Raw genomic sequence first — 14166 nt, forward strand, 5'->3', positions numbered from 1 at the left:
GTGACGGTTGCCTGGACCGCTCTCCGCTAACAGGTTCCCGCTGCACGGACTTTACTTTTCTTTTATTAAATTGTCATTCTGCACTTCGACTTTCATCAGAGTTGATTGTCTTATCGACATCCTTTATTGCAGGTTAGTCAATTGTAATAATCTTTGTAAAATAATTGATATGTGAATTTAACGGCGGAATATTTCATATATTATTCATTGTTTTCATTCCATTTATAATTCGTGTCCTATATTGCAGAATTAAATATCTGACAACTGGCAATTATACTTATTTTCGCCTTGCCCAACATAATCTAATGGTGAGCATAATTTCCGGCGACATATACACGAGGTAGAACTTTTGTGTGTGCAAAAGTAAATAGGAGTTCTTTAATTTGTGTGTTACAGTTTTTCAAGACTTGTCGTTTCGGACTGCAGTAAAGAAACACGAACTTTGTTTCAGAAAAGACAAATCTAACATTAGTATTTTGCAATTTGCCAAAAGGAGCAATTAGTATGACTCTTCGCATAATAATGTAACATGACATAAATCATATTGAATTCAGACTATTGCATTGAAAATTGACAGAAAATATAAAAAGTATATAAATGTCAAAATATCAAGGCTACCTGCATGCATGAAGACACTTAAAAAAACGGTCGAACAAACTTTATTCTCTTTATAAAATTCCTTACTTTTTAAAAAAATATTTTTATGCTTATTTTTAGATATGGCATTGTTCTGGTGTCGAATATTCAATAGCTTCTGGCGGAAACATGTATAAGAACTAAGGCTAGTAGTTTCTTACACCTTAATCAACAGCATTCAACTGCCGGTACTAATCGAAAGAAATGATTTAATGAACTTTGTAAATGAAGGTTTGAAAAAGGTCATTCTCAGTATAGTTCAACATTGGAATCAGGGTAGTCCATCGTCAGTGACCACACGACAGCAGACCACGTAGCAGACAGACCGACCATAAGTAATTGGAGTTTCAACATTTTCTGAAGGGTACTGTAACAGTTGTGATCATTAATACCATTATCATAACTCGCTCCTGCACTGTCGATGTCAATTTCCTTCAACAAACATTCAAATCAGTAGCGATTCTTGATTCTGATCTTATCTTTAGAGTGCGGAAGTTTTCTTTGGAGGAAGTCGCCACAAAAATTTCATATAACAGGATGAAATTTCTGCGAAGTGACCATCAAGGAGAAAACTTAGATATGTCTCAGGAATTAATTACTTTATAGGAAATATTGATCATGTGATTCATTCATTTCTCACGTGGTTTCAGTTTATCGTCTGCTGTTAACGTCATTAATATACAGTCTGCATATTTACCACAGCGCGTGAAAATGTTACACTCAGCAAAAACATTAGTGATATATTATTTCTTAACAAGGATAAATGAATTAGGTAAGTAATATTTACTTGACATTTATTCAGGTATTGTTTTTATTTATGTTTCGTTGGAAAGAAAAAGAAGTAAACCAAAATTTTCCTCTAACATTTATTCTACTTAGATCATTTTAGTTTTAAACTCTCTTTAACCGAATTCCTTTGGTAATTTTAGAGATTTTGAGCAATTTGCCTGGATGTTAATTTGTTAACGGTACAGCTAGGTAATACATGTATCTGTCCAAGGCCAAGGTGGTTGTGGTGGTTAGGTGTTTGGGACGGTAATCTGTAAAAAAATCTAACATATTATCAAGAAATTAAATGTCCAATATATTGCAGTATTGGGCAGGTTATGTGGAACGCCTAGTCCGAGCTTATTCATTCGAACCCTAATTTTTCACCTGCCATTTTTTAAAATAATGTTATTAACTAGTAGATTGTTGTTTTTTGCCTTAGTGAAAATATTCATTTCTAAGTATTCATTTTTTTTTCAATATGAGTTTTATTTTATATAAAAATATATATATGAATATTATTTTTGATAGACCATTAATAAATAAGACATAATATAAATATTTATACTTAGGCAAGTAAAATACTAATGTATGTGCTTCCTGCTACCCTACCTACCCTTTTTACTGTTCCTACCCTGAACATATTATAGCCATTTTGGCTCAAGCACTGTTAAAGTCCTGATGGTTTATTCACTGTAAAATGTTGTAAAATAATTTCTCTACCTACCTATACAATATTTTTGCTTGCTGATAGCAGGAAACACGACTATTATTATTTTTCCCTTATCAAGAACAATATTGAATGCTCTTCGCAACTTCGTCACTTGATGTTAACTATAAAAAAGCGAAAATTACTAAAGCTTGTTTTGGCCAAATATAATGAGTATACCTTCGTTCTTCTGAATCGTAAATGATTACTGCGAAGTTGGTTGATAAAATGCTTTCTATATAACCAATTGTAATTCTAAATTCCTTCAATCAAAAGGAAACTCGCGATTACATTGAACATTATTTTATAGAAAGTAGTCATTTTACTTTTATTTAAATTATCAAAGCAGTCTAAAGCTTTAACTTTAGATGTATATTATTAGAAAAAAATGAAAACTGTCTATAAGCTAAGAAACCTTAAATATGATATAATTTATTTAAACCCATACTAAATCGAACTAAGCCTTATAGATGATTTTAAGTACCAGTTCACGTAAAATTCAGACACTGCCAGAAGTAATGTAATTCATGGTGAAGAAAAACCCACCAAACAAACGATGCTTTTTCAGTCTACATATGCTATACTTTCACATAACTATAACCATTTCTGCATTTTGATCTGCACTTTTAAGAAATCATACATTCATCTCCCAATAAAATAATCCAATTCAAACCAAATCAAGAACAATAACTCTTCAAAATGCCAATTTCATGTACAATCTATATAATTTTATCTCAAAAGCGCAACAACCAAATGAAAAACCAAGACTGGTTATGTGATCAATCACTGTTTCAGAACAAGAAATAAAACTGAATTCTGTGGGTTTTTTGACATACATGAACCCCCCCCCCCGCCCCCTGTGTCTGATATTTAGAAAGATTGATATTTTTAAAACTGTGTAAACCGAACAAACGCCGTTACCAAACAAACCCTTCAGTCTAATTGAGGCTCAGTATAAGGTTTGACTATATTTAAATTAAGAAGTTTATTATTATATTGTATAAATAACGTATGAAGTCGTCACCTGATCAATACATCTAAATGAGTAGTACTACTTCATGTCTAAACAATCATGAATCACAAATATTTCATTCACATTGTATCGATCAAAATGACTCATAGATGAGGCAAGTATGTACTGTACATTCCACGAAATCTTTATGGAGAGGCGAATGTCGTACATTTGTTTTAGCTTGTAAATAAGAATGACAGTATGATTTTGCGCACGAAACATGCAGTTTGGTCTGGAATAGTCGAGGAATGAATGAAGAATACACATATATACATGTATTTGACGTAAGATTTAACATAGGCTGGTGATTAAAACTAGCCGCAAAATTAACTCAGTACATTTTGGTCCCAGATTTGGATATAATGAGAATGTGTAACCATTGAACGAAGCACTGGGCTTACTCATCCGAGAAATACATTGTCAGTTTAACACTGTTGTCGATGATTTGCCATCTCTCGTCGATATCTAAGAAGATGTTATATGTAATTAAGAAGCAGAAGTAGCAAAGTTCATTATTTTAATTCGTATCAGATCTACGGGTTGGGGATCTTCACCGGTTTACAACTATTTTTAATAAAAATATCTCATCGTTTAGCTAATAGGCATTCTTTCGTTAAGACAAATGATTGATAATTAGCCCGATCAGGTTGTCCCTAATTGAAGCGTTGAACTGTAATGTCAAATTTGATTCCGATAGATGTATGATTTATTCCAACATATCAAGTTTCAATCTAAATCTGCTTATTCCGTCTGGAGCCCGTACAAGACAGTTTTTATCTCCAGATGGTGTCTTGCTATTGTGGTCAGCTGCCTTAGTAACATTTATCTTTATCAAGAACGATAACTCTACCATAGGAAACGATAAGGATGTGAGCATAGTTAATTGTTATCAGACATTGATACTGATCTGTCTAATTCATGAAGATTTATGACTGACTCTCACCTCACACAGACAGAGACTGTATCCTGTAATCAGTAATGACCCATAGGATATTAAGATATCAAATATTCTATTTCTATTGAAATTTTCCCAAGCACATAAGAAAACACGGTGTAGACTTTTAGAATCGAATAATGCAAAATGTTCTCACCTTTTCTTGAAGTAAAACAACACAGTTGTCTTTTTAGACCTCAAACTAAAATTTGGGGGCCAATGTACATGAAATGCAGTAGATTTATTGAGAATCATGGTACATTTTATTAACAAACATTTAGTTACGAAGCAAAATTGATAAGTATATTATTGATAAGTATGTTATTATAATTGTAATAAAAAAGACTTCCATCACAAGCCTAATTCGGAGGCATGACAGACAGACACACGTAACAAACCCAGAAGACGCAACATTAAAAGTTCTATATTATTATAAATTCTTGTTTTACTTGACGTACCAGTGTTATCATAAATATCTGCCGTTTGTTTATATACTTAAAAACTAGTTTAAGCAAACCAACACCTGCAATATACAAAAATTGATGTATGCACAAATATTAGTAAACCGAACTTATATCAAAGAATCAGTTGAACAAATTACTTGACAGTATTTTGATAAAATGTTGTATAAATGCATATATTTCATCAATATCAGATACGAGTTCACCCTTTTTAAAACCTGGTAACACCTGTAGCCTTACCCGCAACCACAGGTGTAACCTATCGCATATTCTAAAGCATATCCAAATTCCGCTATTTCTAAGTATACCATTCTTGAGAGTGTTTTGTACCAGTGGTAGAAGGACGAAAGAATTTAAACCGAGGCTAACCACATTAAAGGCGATTAAAGAAGAAAAAAAGGAACAAACAAAAACAAAAGATTAAACAACTGGAAAGAAAGAAACAATAAAAAAAAATTTTGGAGCTAAAATAATACTAAAAGCAGGCCGCGACAGAAAACAAGTAATCAAGGAACCCGGATTTAACCAATGTTTAGATCATGAATCAGATGCATCAGTACGGTAAGAGTTCTCCGCTTTCTAGGAACATATATCGAGTAGCTTAATATAAAATATAATATAATACATGTAAGGCACTTATCGTATCGAGTTTGGGTTGGAACAAATCATAGTTATATCGGGTGTTCCAAGAATGGGCCAGGAATATTTATTATCTTGAAATAACATAGTCACAAAAATTTAGCTTTGCAAGTCATTCTGCAATTAATATAAGCTTGCGGAATTCTACGTATGAAATAGGAAGCGGTTATAGGTCTTTAGAGGGGATTGTTTTTTAACGGAAATGGCATATCCTGAAAAATCGTACGTCCACATGTATAAATAGAAACCATCGTACTTAATGCTTTTCCACGTGATTTTTTTAACGTATTTGTTATTACAGTTGGCAGTATAGTTCAAAGTCTACATATACTATTTTTCAACAAAGTGCAATTTACTGCAACCAGTTGCATGTTTACCCGAATCACAGGGTCTCGCCGTCAAATATACAACCCCATATATATATCGCGATGCCTATTTGATGGTAGGAACAAGCCCCTGTGCGCGAATCAGCGCTACGAATACTATTATCACAAACCACTCGTACGTAAACGAAATCCATTTCTTCTCAAACTAAGGCCTCATTTTGTATAAGTCCTATTGAACCATATTTCGATGCTTAATACATGTATAATAAGTTAAGCAATAATACCGTGTTCCTGTGTAGTGAAATTATATTGAAAAGCACGTTTTTCATTCAAAAACACTCAGCATGTTCCCACATTTTTGGCACGAAAAAATGAAATGAAAACAAAAACCTATTACCATTTTATTATCATTGCGTCAATACTCTGAGCACATTCAACGAACGATAGTTATACAAAGCAGTATTTTACGATTGTCTGGTGATAAAGTCAGTGATAGATGTACTTATAGAAAGTTGATGATTTTTATTTCCAAATTAAAGGGTCCATATGATGCATGGTATACAGTACAAGCATATGATTCATACAAAATACACATAACTTATTGCAACACAAACTACAAGTCACGAAATTTGTAATGATTGTAAGTCCAGATTTGCTAAGGAACAAGGAATAAATCCTGGAAAAGACTGCCCAATTGGCCCGGAACCTCACGCACTCACCCAATATTTGCCTCAAAATCAATACACTAATTTGTTTCTAAAGTACAAGTGGTACCAGGGGACGATGCTCGAGACAGATTTCAATTGTTATTTTATATGAAATTGTGAAGGTTCTCTTTTTAAAGACTTTTGACATCACATGCATATTGACTTTGCACTATGTTTGTAATTGAAGTGTAGTATGCGGTTTGGTTAGTTTGCTAAAATATATGAAAAAATATAACTTGGAAAATGTGTTTATAGACACTGGTCTTTGTTTATGAATGTTTGACCTGTGTTGGAAAAATATACCTAATGATATATAATCTGACTTTACTGTTTACATTCCTTGGCCATCATTGTAAAAACGACGAATTCAGATTTATGCCGAGCTAAGACCACTTTTTAAATAGTTAGAATCCGTGTGAAAGATGTAGTCAGTGGGCATGCCCTCATACCATCTACTTGAATTGATAGTTCCTCTATAAAACGCATTGACTTGCACATTTATGCTGCTTGTTCGGTATCATCATAAAACAATTTCTAATTCTACGTTTTGAGTGTAGGCACCACGTGCATTGCATGTGCCTCTTGCGTTGGTTATTCCTCTATATAAGTGTGATCATAAACTGTCGATTTAGAAGGACAACATAAAGTGGAAGTAAAAAGTTTGTGAAATGAGAAAACCATTAAAACTACAATAAGTTCTTTTGCCCAGTTTGATATTTAGATTGTATTACGTACGGAGAATTCGAAACAAAAATGCATTACCATTCATGCCGGATTTGCATTGATTTGACGCATGTAAATTAAGAAAAATGCTTCGTGGTAAAAAAATAAGTTGTACTGATAACCTAGACTATGCATTATTGCACTTTCTTATGTTAAAAATGATTACAAATAATCTGCTAGTAAAGTTAAAACGTCGGGGGTCGAAGTCCAAATTCAAATGAAACCGATTACGTAGGAAAATTAAATTTGAGCTGAAACATTTTACGTTGTCTACATACTTGTAAAATCATCACAGAACTCCCTTTTCCTGATTGCTTTGCAGGTTCTCATTAAATCTGGTGACCTCTCAAGGGTCTGCACAAATTGATGCATTGGTTACTTCAGAAATCACAGGCAGGAGTTAGTCATAACACTTAATCGAAGGACAAGCCATCGATAGTGTCTCTTTATTCACTCTAAGTGTCTAATGTCGCCGCCAATGTGACCAGGCACAATTGTTGCATCATAGAGAAGAAAGGTTTTGATATTTTATGCAATTATAGATTTAATAGATTTATATTTTGATTGGAAAAGATGCGATTGGGTTTTAGATAGGGTTTTAGCGCCAGACACTCTTAAGACTTACCAGACCTTTTTCTTTCCATTTATTCAAGTGTGTATACATTTCATGGGTTTTCCATGGTTTAGTCTCAGGCTTCATATTTACATGAAAATATAATTGTCTTAATGATTCTAGATTGAACTATTATACATTCTGTCAACCAATTAATTTAAACAGACCATAATTTAAACTGAAAAGAGACAAACTCCTCCACAAACCTACTAACCGCTTCCGGAATCACTACGAGGCACATATCTCTCCGCTATGTAAATGTGAAAGACTTGAATACATATAATGAGATTTATAGAAAGAGGAAAAACAATTTATTTTCTAATTCGCTGTTATGTTTATATTGCCCTTTACCCAAATGAGGTACAAAATCGACTGAAATGAACGTCCCATATTACAGTAAAGAATACAATTCCTTCCAATACTACTGACCCTATTCTGTTCATTCTGTATAGTATCCACATATCAGATTGACTGTCTCGTTTTGTCGTTTTGCAGTTGTTTTGATTTCTGTCTTTATTACGGTAGATTATTCTCGGCTTTCCTCGAATTCTTTTAACCTGTAATGGTGGTCAATACCCGTTTGTGCTGCACGCGCTGAAAGCTATACAGCAGTTGTCAAAGTACTTGCAACCTGAGATCGAATGTCTTATTTAAAGGAAAAGTCGTTATCTTTTAGGTCACCTGTACTAAGGCCAAGAGAGCTATTGCCATCACGAAATTCCGTCGTCTGTCGTCGTTAGCTTATCTTTAAAAAAAAATCTTCGCCTCTGAAACTACTCAGTGTATTATTACCTTATTTAGTCACCAGCATACTTACGTAATGTATGGTATCTGTCGATTATGTAGGTCAAGCTTTAAACATGGCCATTCTTGCTATTTTCAGCTTAAAGAGCTCTAAATAGGCCAAAGTTTCAAACTACTTGGTCTCCTCGTCAGAGTTATTGCCCTTGAAAAGCGAAAAATGATGTTTTTTTGCAGTTTTCGGTCAGTATCTTGAAAACTATAATAGATAAAAAAAACTTTCTTTGGTGAAATTACGTTTATATTAAGACCTAAAAAAAATTCCTATAGGTCAAAATTGGGGAATGACTGCTAGTTAGTGTAATTGTCCTTGAAAGGCCAAAAATGTGGTTTTTGCAGTTTTCGGTCAATATCTTGAAAAGTATAATAGATAAGAAAAAAACTTTCAATTGACGAAATGATCCTTATGATAAGGCCTACAAACGTCTTCATGGATCAAAGTTGTCAGACGACTTCTTGTTGGAGTGTTTGCCCTTGAAGATCAAATATTGAACCAGGTGAGTGATTCGAGGTCCTCGGAGCCTTTAGTTTACATCCCCTTCTAATATTTAAACAATAACTTAGATAATTTATTTCTAGCGATAACTAAGCAAATTCAACTATGCTAATTTAAGTACAGCAAGTGTCGGTGTCATGACTGCCAATTATTACTAATAGGTTAACAGTTTTGCTTTTAGACATCAAAAACATTGAAGGTATTTTTTCACACTGGATAAATAGGAGGTTGCAGAATCTGCGATGGTTCTTAATGTGATATTACTTTGAACGCCATCCTTTGGTACCTTCTAAATCGAATCTTATTTATTTTTGTATGTGTTCCAAATTACCACTTTTCTAATTATGTAGGCATATATTAATGAAGCTAATTAATATGTGGTAAACTTCCAATTCAACGGTGCATGAGGAGGTGAAGATGGTGTAAATAAGGATGATTTGGTTTTCGTACTTTGGGAATAGGGCTTTGAACGGGAATCAAATTGTTAAAAAAAAGTTACAGATTATTTGATTTGAGGAATATTTGTAAATTTTTGGCCTAACGTTTTCTTTTCAGTTTATTTTTTTTTATAACAGGGCGAACTGACCGCTAAGAATTATTCACAACTTTTATCTTTAAGTATCGGTCTAAGCCCCAGCCTAACCAACCTCCATAATATTCTAACGATGTAGCTAATACCCTCAATTTCGCACCGAACGAATTAGATTTGTACTTTAATGCCAAGAAATAAAATAAATTACTGCGAGACAAATGCGGAAACATGTATTTTTTCCTATAAGCACCTTCATATCAAATAATAGCATCGAATATCAATTACTGCGTATATTCCAGTAGTGGAATACTTAAGGATGCCGAGTGGGAAGCGAGTAGCCCCACTTGACCTACAATTTCAAAGCTCGAAGGTCAATTAATTGTCGTTCTTCCTCTGTACATGTAGTTTATTTTCTGATCGGATAATGTGTCGTGGGAATAAAATATGTATTCAAACTTTTCAAATACTTATACTTGCAAGCCGATGTAAAATTATTATTTTTAGTGCCAGACTGGCTTTTTGTAACAAATGTATAAAGATCGACGTTCTTTCGTGTGTTATATATTTAAAGGTGTGATCTGTTTTTAAGCTGTTTTCGATGATTTTATCGGTGTATGATCGTGCCCAACTCACTAACAAACAAAGATAAAGAGCTTCAAGTTTGTGAGGGAGCTGGTGAGTTCATACATTAACGAAATTCTCATTAACAACTTTTTATTCCATAAAATTCAACACTTTTTTAAACATTTTTTTTAATTTGAAGCGGTTTGTTTCAGCCAATCAAAATTGACGGAACATTTACTGCTGGAATTGTTGTACTTTCAACAGCTAAAATCTAGTTCAAGTAGTCCTTAAATGAGCTGTTTTTGTCAACATAATGTCGTTATCTCCCAAGACTTTACAATTACCTACTTAATACATGACACGAACATCCTGCAATTTGTCAGATAGTAGTACAGTTTGAAAACAGATATAAACTGGAATCGAAAAAACGAAAAAAAATATAAGAACAAAGCACTCATGCCATTGATCTACACCAGAAGAAATTGAATAAATTTGTCTTACGAACAAGCATGCATGTATGTACGTTTAAAAAGAGATAATCACGGTATGGCTTTAAAAGGAATTCATTCGATTTGTAACAAGCTTCCCAATTGGTTTGTTCCTTTTGAACAAACCAGGTTATGTTGTGTATAGATCCTGGCTTGGTACTATGACGTTCGATTGGTCTGCACTCCACGACTCAATAATCCCAAAAGAAATTACATTTTTATTACAGGTGTATTCTTTATATTTGATTGGTCTGTTACGCATTAAAAATTAATTTACAAGGAATGTTTCTCATTTTTGAACAAGTTATACTCAATAGCCTTGTTTAGGCCAGTTTACACTAAACTCCCACAAATCCGGGTTATTTCGTGTATATATATAACCTGTTAAAAAATTATAAACATTCCTTAAAAAGAAGTACTTTTTATTTTAGTTCATATCTGCTATGTTTGTAGATTCTGTAGTTGTCATCATTCAAAGGAGCGAAGGTGAACTCAAAACCCTGCCTTGGGAGGATGTCATTCGGTTGTTTAGAAAGTCTTGAGACGTCACATACCAACGTCTTCATTTTATAGGACTAATTAAGTGCATTTTGCATCTATGTATAATCTCGATGCTTAACGATTTATCTGTAAAATAACAGAGACAAATTTTATGTTCGATAAAAATAAATAAATAAATAAACAACGGTGATAAATGTTTTCTAGAAAATGTGATAAAGTTTTATTCAGTGTAATTATGATTATTTGAAATAGAGAGCATTCATCGTTTATCTGTAAATACTCAAAGGGTGAAAAATACAATCTTAATTGACACCTACATTCGGAAAATTTAAATAAATCAAATGCCAGCTCATTATAATGGTTGCATATTCTGTTTGTTAGTTTGTTTTTGTTTTTGTTTTTGGCAAAAATGAGCAAATAATAGCTACCCGGTTGTACAAATTTTAGAATCCCATTTTTTAAATAAATTTCAAGATCCGCTCTCCGATTTCCATTTGAGCTAGACTAATGGTTTCTATGATTCAGGCAGTAATATAATTTACTTATACATTACATATGAAATTATATATTTTTTATGCTACGTGAAGATTTTTACGATTACTATCAGTATATCATCACCAAACTGAATATCAATAAGTATTCTAAAAAAAAATAAAAATGTCGAGGGTCAAAGCAGCAAAGTTTTACTTCACATGAATAGAAATTGCCTTTAGTATCATGGAAACACTAACTAGGTGCTCCTCTCTAGATTCCTGCTAAGTTAAAGTTAAATTATTAAAAATCAAAGCTGATTAACGCAATTGTTTCTTTTAGACTTAGACTGTTAGACGCATAATGAAGAACATTTATGAGCATCTCGATTCTACGTTTACGTCACAAAAGATTTCGCCAGTTTTGGTGACATGTATCTCGGAACTGCAATATTGTTGCTAGATTATTACCGGATTATACTCACTTGCAATGTGGCGGGTGCCACTGTCGGAGCAGGGCAAGCTTACCCTTCTGAACTACCTGATATCACTCCCGTTTTATTGTAGGGGTGTATAATGCTAGTGTTGTAAATAGTTTTTTTGCGTGACGTCTTTCCCTTATCTCAAGTTTTTATGTGCAATCTATCTGTATTCGGTTCGCTACATTGTGTATGTAGATCGTCTCTGCTTCATGCAAAGTTTTGTTTTAGTATTTAGATACGTTCTATGATTAACTATTAACCACTGAGCTCAAAGCCAATAGAGTTATTACATAATTATAAACCTTGTTATATATATATGTTGTATTATATATGAACTTTAAAACTTTGAAAAAAAATATTGTTTAGTCATTTATTCAAGTGATGATTCACTCAAATTACAGCATTAAAAGTTTATTTTGTCAGTAAATGACAGTCAATGTACTTCACTAAAATGTAAGAGAAATATATATTCTCCCTCAGTCTCCAGGGGATTACAAGCTCGTGGGTTAAATCTATCTAAAATATAGGTATCGAGAATGGAGAAATCTTGTAATTACCGAGAGCATTGGAGGAGAATTCGTTTCTCCCATGAAATCTGTAGAAAACTTGGAAATGTAAAATGGTGGGTAAACTTTTGTCGAAATTTAACCACCGTCCAGTGGTTACAAAAGTCATGTGCATTTTGAATCTCCGGCTTAGAATGGAAGAAAAATCTCTATCCTGTCCCTATACCCTGCGACGTGTGTATAACGAAGGATTTTTACACCTCACAACATAATTAAGTATGAAGTAGTAACACCAGGAACTATTAAGTACTACAGTATATAATCATACTATTTAGTCATAATCCGATACAGCAAAATCCAGATTTGCTTTGGGAGGGGGAATAATTTGCAATTTGAATTTGTTATGAATTTAATTGTTGATGATATTAAATTCTTTGTTTTGTCATTTTTTTTTGAACTAACGGTAATTTCAGTTTGTTGTTCCGGTTGATATAAACTCGACCTACAGAGTTGTTCACTATATACTTGTAAAGTCAGAGGTCCGTTAGAACTGATATCAAATCTAATTGTATGTTACCGTTCAAAGCAAAACTGTTTATACAAGACGGAGAGACTGCAGTTCCGTATCTACACTGAAAGAGGTTATGTTTTTATAAATATCTAAAATTTGCAGGTATAGGTATATAAAGATAAATCGCATCCTTTGATATTAAGCATGATTACAATTTTAAGTGGGAACATTTATTATTTTCAGATTACATGATGTTTTTGTCGGTAATTTGTATGATGTGCCAGCTTTTTACGCCCAGTTTTACACAGACGGTTGTATCTATTGCGTTTTTAAAGTTGTTGCACATGTATAAAAACGAAGAGTTATCTTTAGGAAGCAGCCAATCCAAACATTAAATAATCATGAACCATTTGTTATACATTCCAAAAACACTCTTTCATTTTCATGCTTTAGATAACGATACTTTATAACAATGTACAGATAAGATGACATACTCATAACTAGTAGATATACATGCAAATTACACGTAACATCAATATTTATTAGATTTACTCAAATTTAACAGTATAGTGATTGAAAAAGGTGGAGTCTAGAAACAAACAAATACAAAAATGGACTTTTTCTTTCAAAGTAATTGTCTAATGAATTAAATGGACCAGGATTTATTGCTTTTGTCATTATCCTTGTTATTATCTTATGATTTTCCGCCTTTATCATGGCCCGTTGACTCCCTGCATTTGTCATGGCCCTTTGACTCCCTGCCTTTATCATGACCCTTTGATTTCCTGCTTTTGTCATTGTCCTTTGACTCCGTGCCTTTATCATGGCCCTTTTATCATTGCCCTTTGATTCCCTGTCTTTGTCATGGCCCTTTTAATCCTTGCCTTTATCATGGTCCTTTGTTTCCCTGCCTTTGGCATGGCCCTTTGATTCCCTGTCTTTGTCATGGCTCTTTGAATCCTCGCCTTTGTCATGGTCCTTTGATTCCACGCCTTTGTCATGCTTCTTTGTCAGTGTTACTTGAAAGTTTGTCATCTCGTGTTATCGTGAATTCTGAAGATTTCCACTTATGTAAATTGGAACCCTTAACCAATACTGTTTAGTCACAGAATAAAAATTCAATAGAAACGCTCTAACTACATTTATGTTCACATCTTTCCTCCATTTATACGTAAAACCTTTGAAGAGGTGATTTGATTAGAAAGCCAGACAGTCATTACAAAATGTAGGCAAAATATTCTTAATCACTTCTGATCATTACAGGTGATTTAAGCACTAATTCCACTG

General features: G+C 33.3%; 1 protein-coding gene across 1 annotated transcript in view; it reads left to right on the forward strand.

Moving 5' to 3' along the window:
* Nucleotides 1-14166, forward strand: part of LOC148603654 (uncharacterized) — a 29185-nt gene continuing 15019 nt past the window's right edge. Inside the window, exons 1-2 of the mRNA XM_088552581.1 lie at nt 1-132; nt 718-1408. Coding sequence (XP_088408707.1) covers nt 1348-1408 — 61 coding nt within the window. The 5' untranslated portion in view covers nt 1-132; nt 718-1347. The remainder of the gene's footprint in view (nt 133-717; nt 1409-14166) is intronic.

This window comes from Perna viridis, chromosome 11 (genome assembly GCF_037379345.1).
Source record: "Perna viridis isolate PV_CMFRI_1.1 ecotype Kerala chromosome 11, ASM3737934v1, whole genome shotgun sequence".
Classification (NCBI taxonomy): Eukaryota; Metazoa; Mollusca; class Bivalvia; order Mytilida; family Mytilidae; genus Perna; species Perna viridis.